The following is a 16,645-nucleotide window of genomic DNA, read 5'->3' as shown; positions in this document are numbered from 1 at the left end:
TGGCGCACGTGTCAGTATCATTTTTCGTCATGAATATTTATAAATGCAGTGGACTTAGAGTCTGCGCACCCTGTCCCGCCCCCTCCCCACCCCTTCCCCGCCTCACTGGCGAAGGAGGCGTAAAATGGCCAGATGGAAATATTTTATTCGCAGAACGGCCATTTGCGGATAAATAATTCGCATCTGGCCGTTTTACGCCAAAATATACAACTTTTGTGCTTGATAACTTTCCCCCTATGTGTTTACGATCAGGAAGGGATTCCATTAATTTTAATACAACGTATTTTTTGCATAAATCACGGCCGTTGTTGCAAATTGCAACAACAGCTGTGATTTATGCAAAACATACTGTACTTTGGGTGAACATGGCCTTAAGGTGTAATCTGCCATTTAATGCATGTACTAGGAGAAGAGAGAGAACACCATTCAGAGCACTTGGGGGAGATTTATCAAAAGGTGTAGAATTTAGACTGGTGCAAACTGCCCGCAGCAACCAATTACAGCTCAGCTTTAGGTTCTGCTGAAAGGAAAGCTGAGCTGTGATTGGTTGCTGTGGGCAGTTTGCACTAGTCTAAATTTTACACCCTTTGATAAATCTCCCCATGAAGTATTACTGCAGAACAAATTTGTGCAAGTGACTAAACTTTCTGCTCACATTGGGTGGTCATGCTACAAGTCCAACACCGCCAGTCACTTTAGCGGTGGTTTATACACCTTGATGCCGTCTGCAGCCCTTTAAACGGAACCAGGAGACTCAGTACAATAATTCAGCAGCGGAGACAGCACCAAAGTAGTAAAAAATCATGTGACTTTATTAACTCCCTCTTGTGCGACGTTTTGGCTTTACTCTAGGCTTTCTCAGGGCTAAAACCGAAACATTACGCTAGAGCAGGAGTGGGGAACCTTCGGCCCTCCAGTTGTTGCAAAACTACAATTCCCATCATGCCTGGACAGCCAAGTCCAGACATGATGGAAATTGTAGATATGCAACAGCTCGAGGGCCGAAGGTTCCCCATCCCTGCGCTAGAGGGTGTGAATAAAGTCACAACATTTTTTACTACTTTAGTGCTGCCTCTGCTGCTGCTTCGGAGGGGGTGCAGTCTGGTGAGGGGGGCATTATCCTACTTGTGTCTGAAACTGCTGCTGCTTATATCCTAATTTTTTGAGTCAGTACAATAGTTGAAAAGAAGTTTGCACTATGGAGGCGCAGTTGTGCAGGAGATCCGTGAGGCGTAGGCGCTGATCAGCTGATTCTCACATCAAAGATGATAGTAGTTGTAGTAGATGTAGCAGTAAGACTTAGATCAATGGATAATGTGTTTCTAAGGGAACCCTCAATAGGGCTGATGATCTCATCTGATTTAATGCGTCATACATTGATTAAAGTCTTACTGTTATAACAAATTCAACACCTATCATCTTTGATGTGAGAATCCTCAATAAGCTGATCAGACCTCACCAATACCACCATACTGTGACTGGATAACACTGCCATACCAGACCTGACCAGTACCGCCATACTGTGACTGGATAACACTGCCATCCCAGACCCAACCAATACCGCCATACTGTGACTGGATAACACCGCCATACCAGACCTGACCAATACCGCCATACTGTGACTGAATAACACCACCATACCAGACCTGACCAATACCGACACACTGTGACTGGATAACACTGCCACACCAGACCTGACCAATACCGACACACTGTGACTGGATAACACTGCCACACCAGACCTGACCAATACCGCCATACTGTGACTGGGTAACACTGCCATACCAGACCTGACCAATACTGCCATACTGTGACTGGATAACACCGCTATACCAGACCTGACCAATACCGCCATACCCCCCCCTCGAAAAGACACCAGATTTTCTGGCGAGTCTGAACGGGAGGGTACTGCCCCTCTGCAAGGTGCTACCCTAGGCACCAGACCATGGGTGTCTAATGGTAAATATGACCCTGCAGGTATACAGGACACTACATATATACAGAACCCCAAAACTATACACTACAGGTGCACAGGACCTCCACCAACTACAGGTATACAGGACCCAAAAACTATACACTACAGGTATACAAGACCTCCACCAACTATATACTTCAGGACCCCAAACTATACACTACAGGTATACAAGAACCCAAAACTATACACTACAGGTATACAGGACCTCCACCAACTCTATACTACAGGTATACAGCACCCCCACACTATACACTACAGGTATACAGAACCTTCACCAACTCAATACTACAGGTATACAGCACCCCCACCAACTCTATACTACAGGTATACAAGATCCAAACTATACACTACAGGTATACAGGACCAAAAAACTATACACTACAGGTATACAGGAACTCCACCAACTATATACTACAGGTATATAGGACCCCAAACTACACTTCAGGTATACAGGACCCCAAAACTTTTCACTACAGGTATACAGGACCTCCACCAACTATATATTACAGGTATATAGGACCCTCAAACTATACACTACAGGCATACAGGACCCCCAAACTATATACTACAGGTATACAAGACCTCCACCAACTATACACTAGAGGTATCCAGGACCCTCAAACTATACACTACAGGTATACAAGACCTCCACCAACTATACATTACAGGTATACAGCACCAACTATAAACTACAGGTATACAGGACCCTCGATATATACAGTACAGGTATACAGGAACTTCAACTATACACTGCAGGTATAAAGGACTTCCCAAAATAAACAGTGCAGGTATACAGCCCCCCCCCCAACTATACACTACTGGTATACAGGACCTCCCTCAACTATACACTGCAGGTATACAGCCCCCCTAACTACACACTACAGGTGTACAGGACCCCCTTAACTATACACTATAGGTATACAGCCCCCTGCACCCCCCAACTATGCACTACAGATATGCAGGACCCCTAAAAACTATACACTGTAGGTATACAGAACCCCTCCAACTAAGCACTACAGGTATACAGTAATTCCCCTAATTAACTCAGATGAAACAATACCTTCAGATTGGCCTCCCGGGCACCTTAGAACAAATCTAATTAACACACTGGCACTTTATACCCGGGCAGCGCCAGGTACATTTTCTAGTACAGTATATACACAAATAGACATATTACAGAGATACACAAACATGCAGACACAACACACCTTACATATAAACATCTAATCATACACACAAACAGACTCATGACAGACACACAAACATAGATACACAGATACAAAAGAATGCAGATTACATATATAAAACATCTATAGAACTACATTACATAATATACACTATATACATGGTAGATGCACACACGCATAGACACATTACATAGACACATATATAACACTCACATGCATACACACGTGACATATTAAAGACTAGTGATGAGCGAATACTGTTCGAACGAATAGATATTCGATCGAATAGTGAGATATTAGAATGTTCGATATTCGTACGAATATCCTGCGAATATTCGATAAATATTCGATAAGCGTTCAAATCCCCCAGCTTCCGATTTCACCCTCCAAATGGTCAAATAGATGGTTTTCACTAATCGAATACTTGTTCCCATAGACTTTAATGGGATCGAATATTCGATCGAATATCCGAATTTTCGTGGGATATTCGTACGAATATCGAACATTCGAATATCTCACTATTCGCTCATCACTAGTAAAGACACACACAGATAACAAAGATAGACAAGTATAAACACACACACTCACATGTTAAGCAGGGCAGGAAGCTCCAGGGAGGTTTTCTTGTCTCCATCTCCACTTCCTCCTTTCCCAGGCAGGCCGGGCAGCTTGCAGCCTCTCCCCCTTTTCCTCTGCACCGACTGCACATACAGCAGCTGAGGAGAGAGCCACATGATTGCAGAGAGGAGGGGGGATAGAGGGGCCCTGCTGCTGCTGCTCTCGGCATCTTCCTAGTGACAGGCAGAAGAAAGAGAGCAGTGCTGAGGCCTGAAGCTGATGTAAGGGAGTAAGCCGAGCAGGGAGAGGGGAGGGCCCATGATTACAGAAAGAACGGGTCCTGATGCCGTTCTGAACTCACACCAGCAGTGTGGGAGCCAGCAGGGGGCCCCTTGAGCTCCCGATACTAGGCAGAATCTAAATGGGAGGCCTCTCTCTGGCTCAGGGGCAGGGTCCAGCAAGGAGGGGTGGGGTATAGGAAGCACAAAGGGGACTGTCTTCTCTTCCATTCCTGGTGTTGCCTTTAATAATCTGTCAAATAAATCTGTCTCCAAAAATACACCATTAGATCCATACAATAAGGGCAAATGAGGACAAATTCAAATGTTTACAGTTATAGATTATCTGGTTTTCTCGCTCTCTCTAATTTTGCTTCTTCTTGTTGGAAAATATAGTACAGTGCTTACAATGAACTGACAGTAGACGGCAATGTCCCATAGTTCATGTTATGTTTTATAACTTTATGTCTCTCTAAAGTTTCTAAACTACTGTATACTGTATATCCAGAGGTGTGAAATAGTCTAGGCCAGACTACATCCTTCAAGGCCATAAAGTTTTCAGTTCAGTGATCTTCTCATACTGTATCTAATTTGTTGAAAAGTGTGCTGTCTCCTATCTCCACTGGGCTTCTGAGTCAGCCTATCAGGGTATTACACGTCATACTCTAATCAAGTGAACCTTATAAAGCCACCTTTTATATGTTAAAGTTTTAGGACATTATAACTTCCTTATATTAAAGCAGTCATGTTTTTCTGTTTAAAGTACTAAAACTATATAGGGGTAATTTATTATTTGGGCGATTTTTTATTTTTTTTTTTTTTAACAGGAAGTGCTTTTTATGGGCTGTGCAAAACTCTGCAGTTGTTGCCCAAAAATGATTATTAGGCGCAAGTGCCTTGATAAATTTTTAGCATTTTTTGCCCAATTTTTAACTAAAATAGCTTGGCTAAAAAACTGTGCTAGGGTATGACTAGAGAACTGCCTCAAAATTTGCATAAGCTGAAAATTGGCACATGATAAATCTAATAATAAAAAAAATGTAGCTAATAGTAAACCATAACCCCTCCCAGAGTAAAAATGTTAAAAAAGGTGGAGGCAGTGAAAAATTCTGAAAAATAACGCAAAGCCCTTAAAGGGGTAGTTTAGTTGAAATAAAATAGAAATCTGTATAACTTTCTGACACCAATCGATTCCAAAATAATTTCTATTAATAAATCTTGGGCAAATTTTTACGACGTGTCCTACAAACTATAGATGAACGAATCGCAGATCTAAATGAAGTAAAGCACTTCGTTTCACCTGCGCTCCGCTCATCAAGCCACCGGTGTTTCAGCCCTGCTCTGCTCCCTGGTGCTCCACCCCGGGTGCTGGGGAAAATCTGAATCCAATCCTGAGAAACTGGAAGAAGTTTCCCAGGATTGGATCCCGCTTTTCCCAGCATCCTGGGAGGAGTGGCAGGAAGCGGAGCAGCACTGAAAGGCCATTAGCTTGATGATCTAAACGAAGTGCACTTAGATCAGCTCTCTGATCACTTTTCATTCCATGTTTTCTGGAATGTAATGTGACCCTGGGGTCCTTGGGGGATGAATAATGTTCTGTTTTAATAGTTCAGATATTTTCGTACAGACTGAAATCAATTAAGTATTTTTTTTTTTATTTATAGGGGGGCTATATATGTTTGTTTTTTTGTTTTTTTTGTTTTTACTGGGGGAGACCTGCACTGTGTATTTTACCTAATGAGGGACTGGAACTTACCTACAAAAGGATGAAAACAAAAAAAAAAATCTTCTGATTTGAGAATATATCTTCTGTGAGTCAATTTATACAACTGTGCTGTAATCATGTATATAGGGAAGGAAGACCTGGATATAATTGGGTTATTGGCACCCAATCACATTTTTTGCACAGGGGCCCTTTGCATTCTGTGTCTGCCCCTATTTTTACATACATTGCTTTTCCTGGAACAAGTTAAAGGGGTATTCTTCTCAGCTAGAATACATGCTGAATCATCCCCTTTCCTGGAGACTAACAATTAGTTCTATACTTGTTATTACCTTTTCAGTCCTTTCCTCAGTTCCCAGTCTGTTGCTTTCTGCTGAAGGCACAGATCAACAAGGTCGACAGCAACTTGACCTCAAATTAAACCTACCAGCATAACAGAGTGCAGAAACTACCGTCCGTCTCAGAGGGGAAGGGGAAGGGAGTAGAGAGAGAAGCTCACACACAGTTTTCTGTGACTTCAACACAAAGCAGTATGTTCAGAACTAGGGAAAGAAGACTGAATAGGTGGTAATAATAAGTATGAAATTAATTGTTAGTCTCCAGGAAGGGGAGGGAGGGGGGATGATTCAGCACATATTTTACCTTAAGAGAATACCCCTTTAATACTATAACCCAAATTACCAGTGTGGTAGATTCATTTTTTATTTTCTTACAGGAAATATCCAAGAGAGAAGACATGAGTGCACACCTAAGCTGTATCCACCTGCCTATTGACTCACTTGTGGTGAGCACATACGTTTTTAACCCATATAATATTTTTTGCTTTTAATGTTGAGCATATGTGCTACAACAGTAGGTAAAATTGTTGAAAGTAGTGATCTTGTGATAGCATGCCCATGCAAATGAGGCGTTTAACTCTTAAACCAACAGTTATGACAATCAGATGTTTTACTGTGGAATAAACCTTGTAGATAGATATATTGACTTAATGTTAATGTTATTTTTCAGGGTGGCAGCTCTCTGTCTGGTTCTGAAAGTGCTCCAGATGAATGTGGAATTCGGAAAAGCCTTTCCAACGTGTCTTGTGAGTAAGGATAAGGGTCCGCACAACTGTGTGGTAGTGTTGTAAAAAAGCAGTATAAGTAGGAATACATTATTGCTCTTCCACTATATATAATGTGCAAAACGTTATTTTATTTCCTATTCACCATAATCACCTATAGAGCAAACCCAAATAGTTCTTCAAAAGCATTTTTAAACCACCGCTAACTCATCTTTTTATTGCGTGGATGGCCAAGCCCCCCCCCCTTCATGCCACAATGATGTACATATGCCTCTGATGTCCAGTGATGCCTAATGATGTCCACATGTTTCAGGATGGCTCTGGAAGGCATTCTGCAGCTTCAAATAAGAAGAAATTTTCACAACAGGCATTTCAGATGAGTTGCTTGGCATTTATTAAAAAAAAAAAAAAAAAATTTTAGTTCAACAATGGGAGACGCTTTAGCTTTACAAATCACACTACAAATATTTAATATGCCCCATTTAGTTTTTAACAATGCTCTCAATTTGCAAAAACATGTTTTCCACAGCCTAAATTCATGCACTTAGAATACATAGGTGAATTTTGGTACTAAAAATTTTTGTGGACTAAATTTTAATTGTATTTTAATTATTTTTCAATGGTGTGTTTACACAGAAAGATTAATCTGACCGATTTTTGAAGCCAAAGTCGGGAATGGATTTGAAAAGAGGATAAATCTTAGTCTTTCCTTTATGACCTGTTCTCTGTTAATAGTCTTTTCCTTGTTTTAGCTTCAAAAATCTCAGATCTCTTTGTGTAAACGCACCAAAACTCATGAGAACCATATAACTGAAATATTGTAAGGTTTGCAGGGCATTGCAAATCTCCATAACATTAATTTACTTTTGGTATTAATAGTAATAATTAATAAAAAAAAAATGGGGCAGCAATTTGAAAAATGGACATCGCCACCGGGATCACCAGTGCCACTGCCGTCCAGGTGATATAAAAGAAAAATTTGCCTAAGTGATACATCTACTTGAAACATGTTTCCAAGTAGCTTATTAAACCTGTAACTCTTATTAATCTGTTTCCCTTTTCTGGAATATGAGCATTATAGAATTTCTGTAGCTTATTTCAAGTCATTGACATCATTAACTTTTTTTTTAGTCACTCCATTACATCATGGATTACCGGAAGTAAAGGCCAATTTACAACCACCTCTCATTGTGCATACAGCTGCCACTCCTATGCCTGTGCCAAAAAATTCTTTGTTTGGAGAACTATCTTTGGGTTGTGATTCTAGAAGACAGAGCAGTGTTTCCGATGGTCCTCATGGCACCGAGATCAAGTCTATGGTATGAATGATACAGTTTCTTGCCAATTAAACAAATCTCATAGAAAAAGATCACCCAAAAAAATTTCTCTGTGTTTTTGCTCTTTTAGACTAGTGCACAGAATTCTACGCATAGTTCTTGGGGAGCTGTGTGTAATTGGAACAGTCGAAGGTCCAGTTGGAACAGTATTGGACGAGCCTCCAGCATTAAGAGACAAGTGCAGAGTGGTGAACATAAATCCTTGCTCTCTGCTGATGGAAAGGAGAGTTCAGAAGGCGAGACATCTGATGAGGAAGTGTCCATCCGTAAAGGCTCTTCCTGTAACGTAATGGAACTAGTGGGCAAAAAAGAAACTCTTGACACATTGCACATTCCATACACTTATGCATTACAAAATAAACCCAGCCTTCCTGTAAATTATCAAGGCTGCAATGGAAAAACTGTGCTGCCTAATGTGACACCTCAACCTCGTCTTGATGAGCCCAAACTTGACTACAGCAGTAATATTGATGATGATGTTAATATGGTAAGCATCTCTGTATCAAATTGGGAAGTTTTCTGTAGAATATATTTAAATGGATCCATCAGCTGTACTTCATTTTTAATAACTCAACTAACCCTTTCAGGACCTTAAATGGCCTTAGGCCCCATTCACACAGAGCAAGAAAGGCGGAATTCCACAGCGGAATTGTCTGCCACGGAATGCTGCCAGCCTCCATGTCATAATGACACTCTATGGGAGGCGTGTGCGCCACATCGCTCAGCGTCGCACTGAAGAATGAACATGTTCATTCTTCAGCGCTGAGAGATGCAGCGCGCGTGCCTCCCATAGAGTGTCATTATGACACGGAGGCTGGCGGCAATTCCGTCTCTCTTGCTCTGTGTGAACGGGGCCTTAAAAGTATAACTGTTGTTATAACTTCTAAATCAACAGTAGGGCTGGGTTCACACTACGTATATTTCAGTCAGTATTGTGGTCCTCATATTGCAATTAAAACCAGGAGTGGATTAAAAACACAGAAAGGCTCTGTCCACACAATGTTGAAATTGAGTGGATGGCCACCATATAACAGAAAATAACTGCCATTATTTCAATATAACAGCCGTTGTTTTAAAATAACAGCAAATATTTGCCATTAAATGGCGGCCATCCACTCAATTTCAACATTGTGTGAACAGAGCCTTTCTGTGTTTTCAATCCACTCCTGGTTTTGGTTGCAATATGAGGACCACAATACTGACTGAAATATACATATACGTGTGAACCCAGCCTAGATGTGAAATCATATTTACAATTTACATTAATGAATTTATTTTGTAATCATGGAAAACATGGCACTTCTTATGTTTAGACTCTTTGAAGAAGAAAAAAAACACAGTAAGTCCCGTACACATTAAGCCATGACACTCTGTATTGACCAGACGTCATGTGTTTATAGTCTTTTTTTTTTTCAACTACCATGGCCCTGGGTTGCTGAAACTGATGTTGGGCCTGCTTGGTGGGTTCTGGTGTTTTGGAGGCTACTTGTCACGGTGGCCAGGAGTGGTAACACCCTCCCCCGGCCACATGGCAACGGGACCTTGGTTAAGACTAAGGTGAGGTGCCGGGTATAAAAGTTGTCTTGGTGCAAAAATAGCAACAAACATTGCTCAAGTACTTAGTGCAAAAATCAACAGTGACAATAGGAATAGGCAAATAGGTGAATTGATAGAAGAACAGTAGCAAGTGTCAGGGAACAGACAGAAGGGTCCTTTGCCTAATATAGTGAGTACTCTGCCGGAATGTGGTATAGAGTCTCTGTAGTGTTCTGTAGTGATCCTTGTACTCACGTAGGCTTTTATGGGGGTAGTCTTGTCAAAGAACACAGTATAGAAAATGCAAATTTAAGTGTCTAATTGAAGCAGGATCATGTACAGCATACATTTACATATTAATCACGGTGAAAGAGCACACTGTTATGTCTTTTATCATGGGTTTAATGAGACAGCATTCATACAACAAACAGCACTGTATTATAAAGTTTTTTTGTACATCCCTACATATGGGAGGTATTGCCCAGCCCTCAAAACTATTATTGGAACTGAATACAGTATAACATAAGTACAGTATCAGCTCTATACATCACTAGTATCAGGATCTATACACCATTCTATTACATCACTGGTATCAGCTGTATATACCATTCTATTACATCACTCGTATCAGGAGTTCTCTACACCATTCTATTCTATGATTGTTATCAGCTCTGTACATCAGCTCTGTACACCATTACATCTATTACATCACTGATATCAGCTCTATACACCATTCTTGTCAGGACCAGTCACACCAAACACACAGAGACAGTGAGCCCTGAGCTCAGCCCCGCCCACTGTCCCTACCTAATTGCCGCAATCTGCCCTAAAATGGCAGCGGACAACTTGGCGGCGATCCCTGGCCTGGATACGTGAAACAATAGACAAGACAAAACAAACAAACACAATAAGAATGGTCAGCAATCCGGGTCACAACAGTCTGGCAGCAAAGGTACAAAATCAGAATCCAAAAGAGTAGTCAAATAACAGGCAATATGGTCGGGGGCAGGCAGCAAGCAAGCGAGGTCAAAAGATACAAGGCAGGAATCAGGAGAAGCAAAGAAACAGAACCACAAGCAGGCAGAGACTAAAGGCCCTATTCCACCAACAGATCTGACGACAGATTATCTGCCAAAGATTTGAAGCCAAACCAAGGAGTGGATTTGAAAAGAGGAGAAATCCAGTCTTTCCTTTATGACCTGTTCTCTGATTATAGTCTGTTCCTGGGTTTGGCTTCAAATCTTTGGCAGATAATCTGTCGTCAGATCTGTTGGTGGAATAGGGCCTTTAGGGTACTATTACACCAACAGATCTAACGAAAGATTATCTGCCAAAGATTTGAAGCCAAACCCAGGAGTGGATTTGAAAAGAGGAGAAATCCAGTCTTTCCTTTATGACCTGTTCTCTGTTTATAGTCTGTTTCTGGGTTTGGCTTCAAATCTTTGGCAGATAATCTTTCGTCAGATCTGTTGGTGTAATAGTACCCTTAGTCAATAACCAGCAAGGCACAGGCAGAAGCTGAAATCTTAAATAGGACACCAGGAACCAAGTCCAGAAGATGATAGGAGGGACCAGCTGTCAATCACTGAGGCAAGGCAGGTTAACTGTTACATGACCAGAGGAAATTTAGAAGCACAGACACGGGTGGGGCAGGGAAAACAATTAGCAGACCAGAAGAAATAAGACACAGTTCAGACAGGGCAAAAACAAGGCAAACAAAACACAGAATAAATGGAGTATTATGGCCTTTGGCGCAGAGGTCGAATCTTCGCAGCAGAGGGTGGCACTGATGCCTTTTCAGGCGCGATCATGACAATTCTATTCCATCACTAGTGTTAGCTCTATGCACCATTCAATTACATTACTGGTATCAGAAGCTCTATACCCCATTCTTTTACATCACTGGTATCAGGATCTATACTCCATTCTATTACAGTACATCACTAGTATCAGCTGCCAGTGGCAGGAAAGCGGAGGAGGGGGCAGAAATCACAGCAGTGCACTCCTTAGCCCTCCCCTCTCTCCCTGTTACCTCTGTAAACAACCAGGACACCCCTCACCTCTTTACCTAAGGCCTTTGTAGGAAGCCAGGACACCCCTCCCCTTTCTCCCCACCCTCCCCTATTTTCCTGTTGCCTCTGTAAACAGCCAGGACACCTCCCCCCCTCTCTTCCCGTGACCTCTATAAGCAACTAGGACATTTCTACCCTCTCTCCATGCTCTCCCCTCTCTCCCTGTCCTCCCCCTCTCTACGTGTCAACCTCCATAGGCAGCCAAGATATCAGAGGCCTGAGGCCATCGATGTCCATGGTTACCATCGAGACTCTGCAATCACATCGCAGAGCCCCATTGGTAAACAGAGGGACAATTATCCCACTATACGAGGATAATTCTCTCTCTGCAGCCCTATGGATGCTGCGGTTGTGCTGACTGCAGCATTTATAGAGTTAACTGTCAGCACCAGAGCATGGCTCTAGTGCTGACAGTTGCAGGCCCCTGGCTATAACTAACAGCTTCTCTGTACCTGTGTCATCCAGAGGATGAGGGAAGGAGGGGGGTCAGTCTGGGGTTCCCATTGTGGAGGCTGTTCCGGAACACTTCTTCCTTCTCCCAGCTTAGCCATGCCTCCTCCCACCCTTTACCCACTCTTGTGCTGCTCTCATGCTCCCTCCTTCTTTATTATGGCCCTGTCAGCGCTGTTGGGTAGCAACTTTAACATGTAGGTCCTGCTTTTGGTCTTTTTATGGGGGTCTTCAGCTACAAAATCTACACAAAAAAATGGACTTTGGTCAGATCGGAGGGTGGTCTTCTCAAAGAGAGGCACTGTCTGTAGGAAACAATGGTTAAAAAATCAGTCAATAAAAAAAAAAAAAATTGGTATGGAAGGGGGTGGTCTTCTCAAAGAAGTCGTCTGATTGGAAGGTTCCACTGTATATCGTAACAGATTTACCAGATTACTATAAAACAGAAAATATATTGAATACAGATAGAAGTAGGTATAATTAGTAGGCTCTCAAGCAATACCCCTAAAATATTATCTCGAAGTATAATTAAATCACAAGTAAATATGTGTATATAACACTTTATCTAAATCAAAATGAAAATTCATAAAAACATATAAACAAATGAACATGTAACTACACGCTTACAAAAAAATCTCTGTATATAAATCTCATGCGGTTGCAAATGGTATAATACAGGATATAGACTATTTGTAGGTTAAGGCTGGGTTCACACTATGTATATTTGAGGCTGTATTTGTGAGGCTGTATAGCAACCAAAACCAGGAGTGGATTGAAAACACAGAAAGGCTCTGTTCACATAATGTTGTAATTGAGTGGATGGCCATCATTTAATGGCAAATATTTGCTGTTATTTTAAAACAACGGCTGTGGTATTGAAATAATGGCCGTTATTTACTGTTATATGGCGGCCATCCACTCAATTTCAACATTGTGTGGACAGATCCTTTCTGTGTTTTCAATCCACTCCTGGTTTTGGTTGCTATGAGGACCTGACATGAGGACCAAATACTGCCTGAAATATACATAGTGTGAACCCAGTAAAACACATATAATGCGGTAAAAATTAATATAGTACGGTTAAGTCCGCATGTAGTTGTTGCATACGGTGCGGTTAAAACCGCATGCGACTAGTGCAGGGCCCTTGCAAGTCGCCGGGGTTTATTACTACTATATTTGATCAAGTCAGTTATCACTGTTCTGTTTATCAGTTCAATATAAATTGCAACAGTTAGTGGCGCTTATTAGCGTTTTCACTGAAATATGTTAAAATAGATTTGATGGAAATCCACCTCTCACTGGTCTGAAGACTCTGATTCTATGAGGTGTGCGGCCGCAGACTGGTGGGAGCAGACAGAGGGTTATTTACTTGAAGATGTCTTCAGGAGCTCTCCTCATGTTCAGTGTTCCTCGTGTCGTGTGCATGGGGTCTTGTTTAGAGTACTGTCCGGTTTGGATCTGAATCCTCAGTGCTCGGTTGTCTCTCCTGACATCAGATGGGTGTTTACCCTTAAGAGCTGCTCCCGTGTTCTTTGTCAGCATAGGAGTATTTGTATGCATTCACTATGCTGTGAGCTAATAAATGGTGGGACCGGTGGTAGGTGGTTATGGCAGTATATTTCTGCAGTATATTCAATAGTAGTAGCAACTCTTTATACGCGTTTCAGAGCACTGCTCAGCTCTTTCCTCAGTAATGAGTTGCAAATGGAGTCTGTTCGTATATGCGGCATTTAAATATATGTTGAGGCCATGTTAATTGCAGGCCTGGGACTCTCCAGGTTCTCTCTAATAGGTGGACTGGATTTTACTTTCATGACTTCAATTGAAACATAATGTTGTTTAAAGTCTGGAAATGATCCTGCGTATCAATATTCAAATATAGCAATATACTTATCATGCAGTATGGATAGATTACACATATCAATTTTATAGAACATTATTTTCTTACACGAAATATAGTAGGTCTCTTTTACATGAGTCACATGTGAGAACGCATGTGCAACTTCTCCATGTGAAAACCGTTGGAGACTTGATGCGGTTTTACATTGGATGTAAATAAGTAAATAACTCTCTGTCTGCTCCCACCAGTCTGCGGCCGCACACCTCATAGAATCAGAGTCTTCAGACCAGTGAGAGGTGGATTTCCACCGAATCTATTTTAACATATTTCTGTGAAAACGCTAATAAGCGCCACTAACTGTTGCAATTTATATTGAACTGATAAACAGAACAGTGATAACTGACTTGATCAAATATAGTAGTAATAAACCCCGGCGACTTGCAAGGGCCCTGCACTAGTCGCATGCGGTTTTAACCGCACCGTATGCAACAACTACATGAGGACTTAACCGTACTATATTAATTTTAACCGCATTATATGTATTTTAACCTACAAATAATCAAGTCTATATCCTGTATTATACCATTTGCAACCGCATGAGATTTATATACAGAGATTTTTTTGTAAGCGTGTAGTTACATGTTCATTTGTTTATATGTTTTTATGAATTTTAATTTTGATTTAGATAAAGTGTTATATATACATATTTACTTGTGATTTAATTATACTTCGAGATAATATTTTAGGGGTATTGCTAGAGAGCCTACTAATTATACATACTAATTAGGTCATTTGGTGCCAGCCAAGTAGTGCACTCGCTATACACCCATTCCATAACTGCACTAGAGGTAGCGTTCTCACACCAGAGTTTTTCCACAGATAGAAGTAGGATGGGGAGTGGGGGAATATGATACTTAGAGGCGAGCCAGGGATACCACATTTTTGGAAGGAGTCATGTGTCCTTTCCACCCAACTAGCAAGTTCCTCAAATTGGCAGATCTTTCTTGTTTTTTGTTTTTTTTTAACACAGGATTGCATCCCATCAAATAATATAATTGTGGTGTTGGAGCTCTCTAATCCTTTTTTTAGCTATACTTTGTGTTTTGTAAACCTTTTGCTTTCTTTGCAATATTGAAAAGTTGTAAACAATTATGATTTTTTTTTTCTTTTTACAGAGCAAGAGTGAAAGACTGAAAGCGTGGATAACAGCTCATCTCCCAATCTGGTGCAAGGAAAGAGAAACCTGGTCCCTTTACATGTTCCCCCCCTATTCCAAGTATGTGTTGTCCATTAGAAGTCTTACTCTTGCTTCTAGTCCTGTAACTTATTATACTGTAGAAGAATAGTAAATGGAAGGCTTGTTCAGAGAAGTAAATCTAACAATCTGCATTTGCTCACAGTGTTCCTGACAGAACATGCTGTGATAGGGGATCAGAATTATTGAGGCTAGTACAGTATCTAAACCTCTCTATTATTCAGACAAACTCTGCCAGCTCTGTGTTAGCCCTGAATGTTAGAATGTTTTGTTCAATAATTCAGTTTTATAAGCCTGACCTGAAACCCATTACTTGTGTGAAATAGAGAGGCTTTACATCCATAGGTCAATGGTTTTGATGGCCTGCATAATATTACTGGATTTCGTTATGCTATATTGTGTTACAGTGCATTAGTAATGCAATGTGAATGACCATATGTTCTACTCTTTTTCCATGGACTTAGATTAATTACTCCTGAGAAACATTTTTAGTCCTTAAAAGGGGTATTCCCATTTTGTAAAGTATATGGCATCATTTTAGAATCGGTGGAGGTCTAACCTTTAGAACTTCCACTGATCCTGAAAATGAAGGGGATGCAACACTGGTTCGGCTTTTCTAGTGGGGCTGGCAGCAGTTCCTTTTACAGCTGTGCAAGGGAAATTGTAACAGGACACAGTGCTGGTTCTTTCTCAGGATCCTTTGGGGGTCCTGAGGTTGTATGCTTATTGACTGCATAGTAATGGCATATTCTAGCCATGTGCTTTTACTATATGAAATGTGAATAACTCTGTAATGTAAAAGCTATATCTTGCAGCTGCTTTTCATTATTAGGCCATTAGGAAATGGCCATTACAGTAATGACAAGTAAGACTGCATGCAATGTAAAAGATCAAAAAATGCAAACAATTCACAAACATTCAAATAAAATCCTAGCAATTCCTCTCTTAAATGGGTATTCCCAGCTCAACTAACATAGTTAAACTTATAGGCTATGTTCACATATTTGTCAGTATTTCGGTCAGTATTTGTAGCCAAAATCAAGAGGAGAACCAACATAGGATAACTATAAGGCTACGTGCACACAGAGCAAAAGTAGCGGAATTGCGTGGCAGAATGCCGCCAGCCTCCCTGTCATAATGACAGTCTATGGGAGGCTTGCGTGCCTGCTCTCTCTGCGCTGAAGAATGAACATTAGGCTCCATGTGCACGTAGTCTAATGGAAAGATTTGCACAGTTTCTATAGGTGTCCTGGGGGACAAAGAGACAGGACAAGTGGGCCCTAAAGCTTGTACCTACCACGCTGTCCCTGCCTACTTTCCGACACCTGTCCACAATTGGGAAATAGTCCCTACTTTGAAATAAGGAGAGAC

The 16,645-nt window shown here is 41.2% G+C and overlaps 1 protein-coding gene across 1 annotated transcript in view; it reads left to right on the top strand.

The window, feature by feature from the left end:
• Window positions 1-16,645, top strand: part of CACNA1G (calcium voltage-gated channel subunit alpha1 G) — a 359,907-nt gene that overhangs the window by 150,753 nt on the left and 192,509 nt on the right. The window contains exons 13-17 of the mRNA XM_069953244.1: window positions 6,437-6,505; window positions 6,730-6,805; window positions 7,916-8,103; window positions 8,192-8,608; window positions 15,195-15,295. Coding sequence (XP_069809345.1) covers window positions 6,437-6,505; window positions 6,730-6,805; window positions 7,916-8,103; window positions 8,192-8,608; window positions 15,195-15,295 — 851 coding nt within the window. The remainder of the gene's footprint in view (window positions 1-6,436; window positions 6,506-6,729; window positions 6,806-7,915; window positions 8,104-8,191; window positions 8,609-15,194; window positions 15,296-16,645) is intronic.

Source organism: Dendropsophus ebraccatus, chromosome 14 (assembly GCF_027789765.1).
Source record: "Dendropsophus ebraccatus isolate aDenEbr1 chromosome 14, aDenEbr1.pat, whole genome shotgun sequence".
NCBI lineage: Eukaryota > Metazoa > Chordata > Amphibia > Anura > Hylidae > Dendropsophus > Dendropsophus ebraccatus.
The sequence above is the reverse complement of the archived record's forward strand: the minus strand, read 5'-3'. Positions and strand labels throughout refer to the sequence as shown.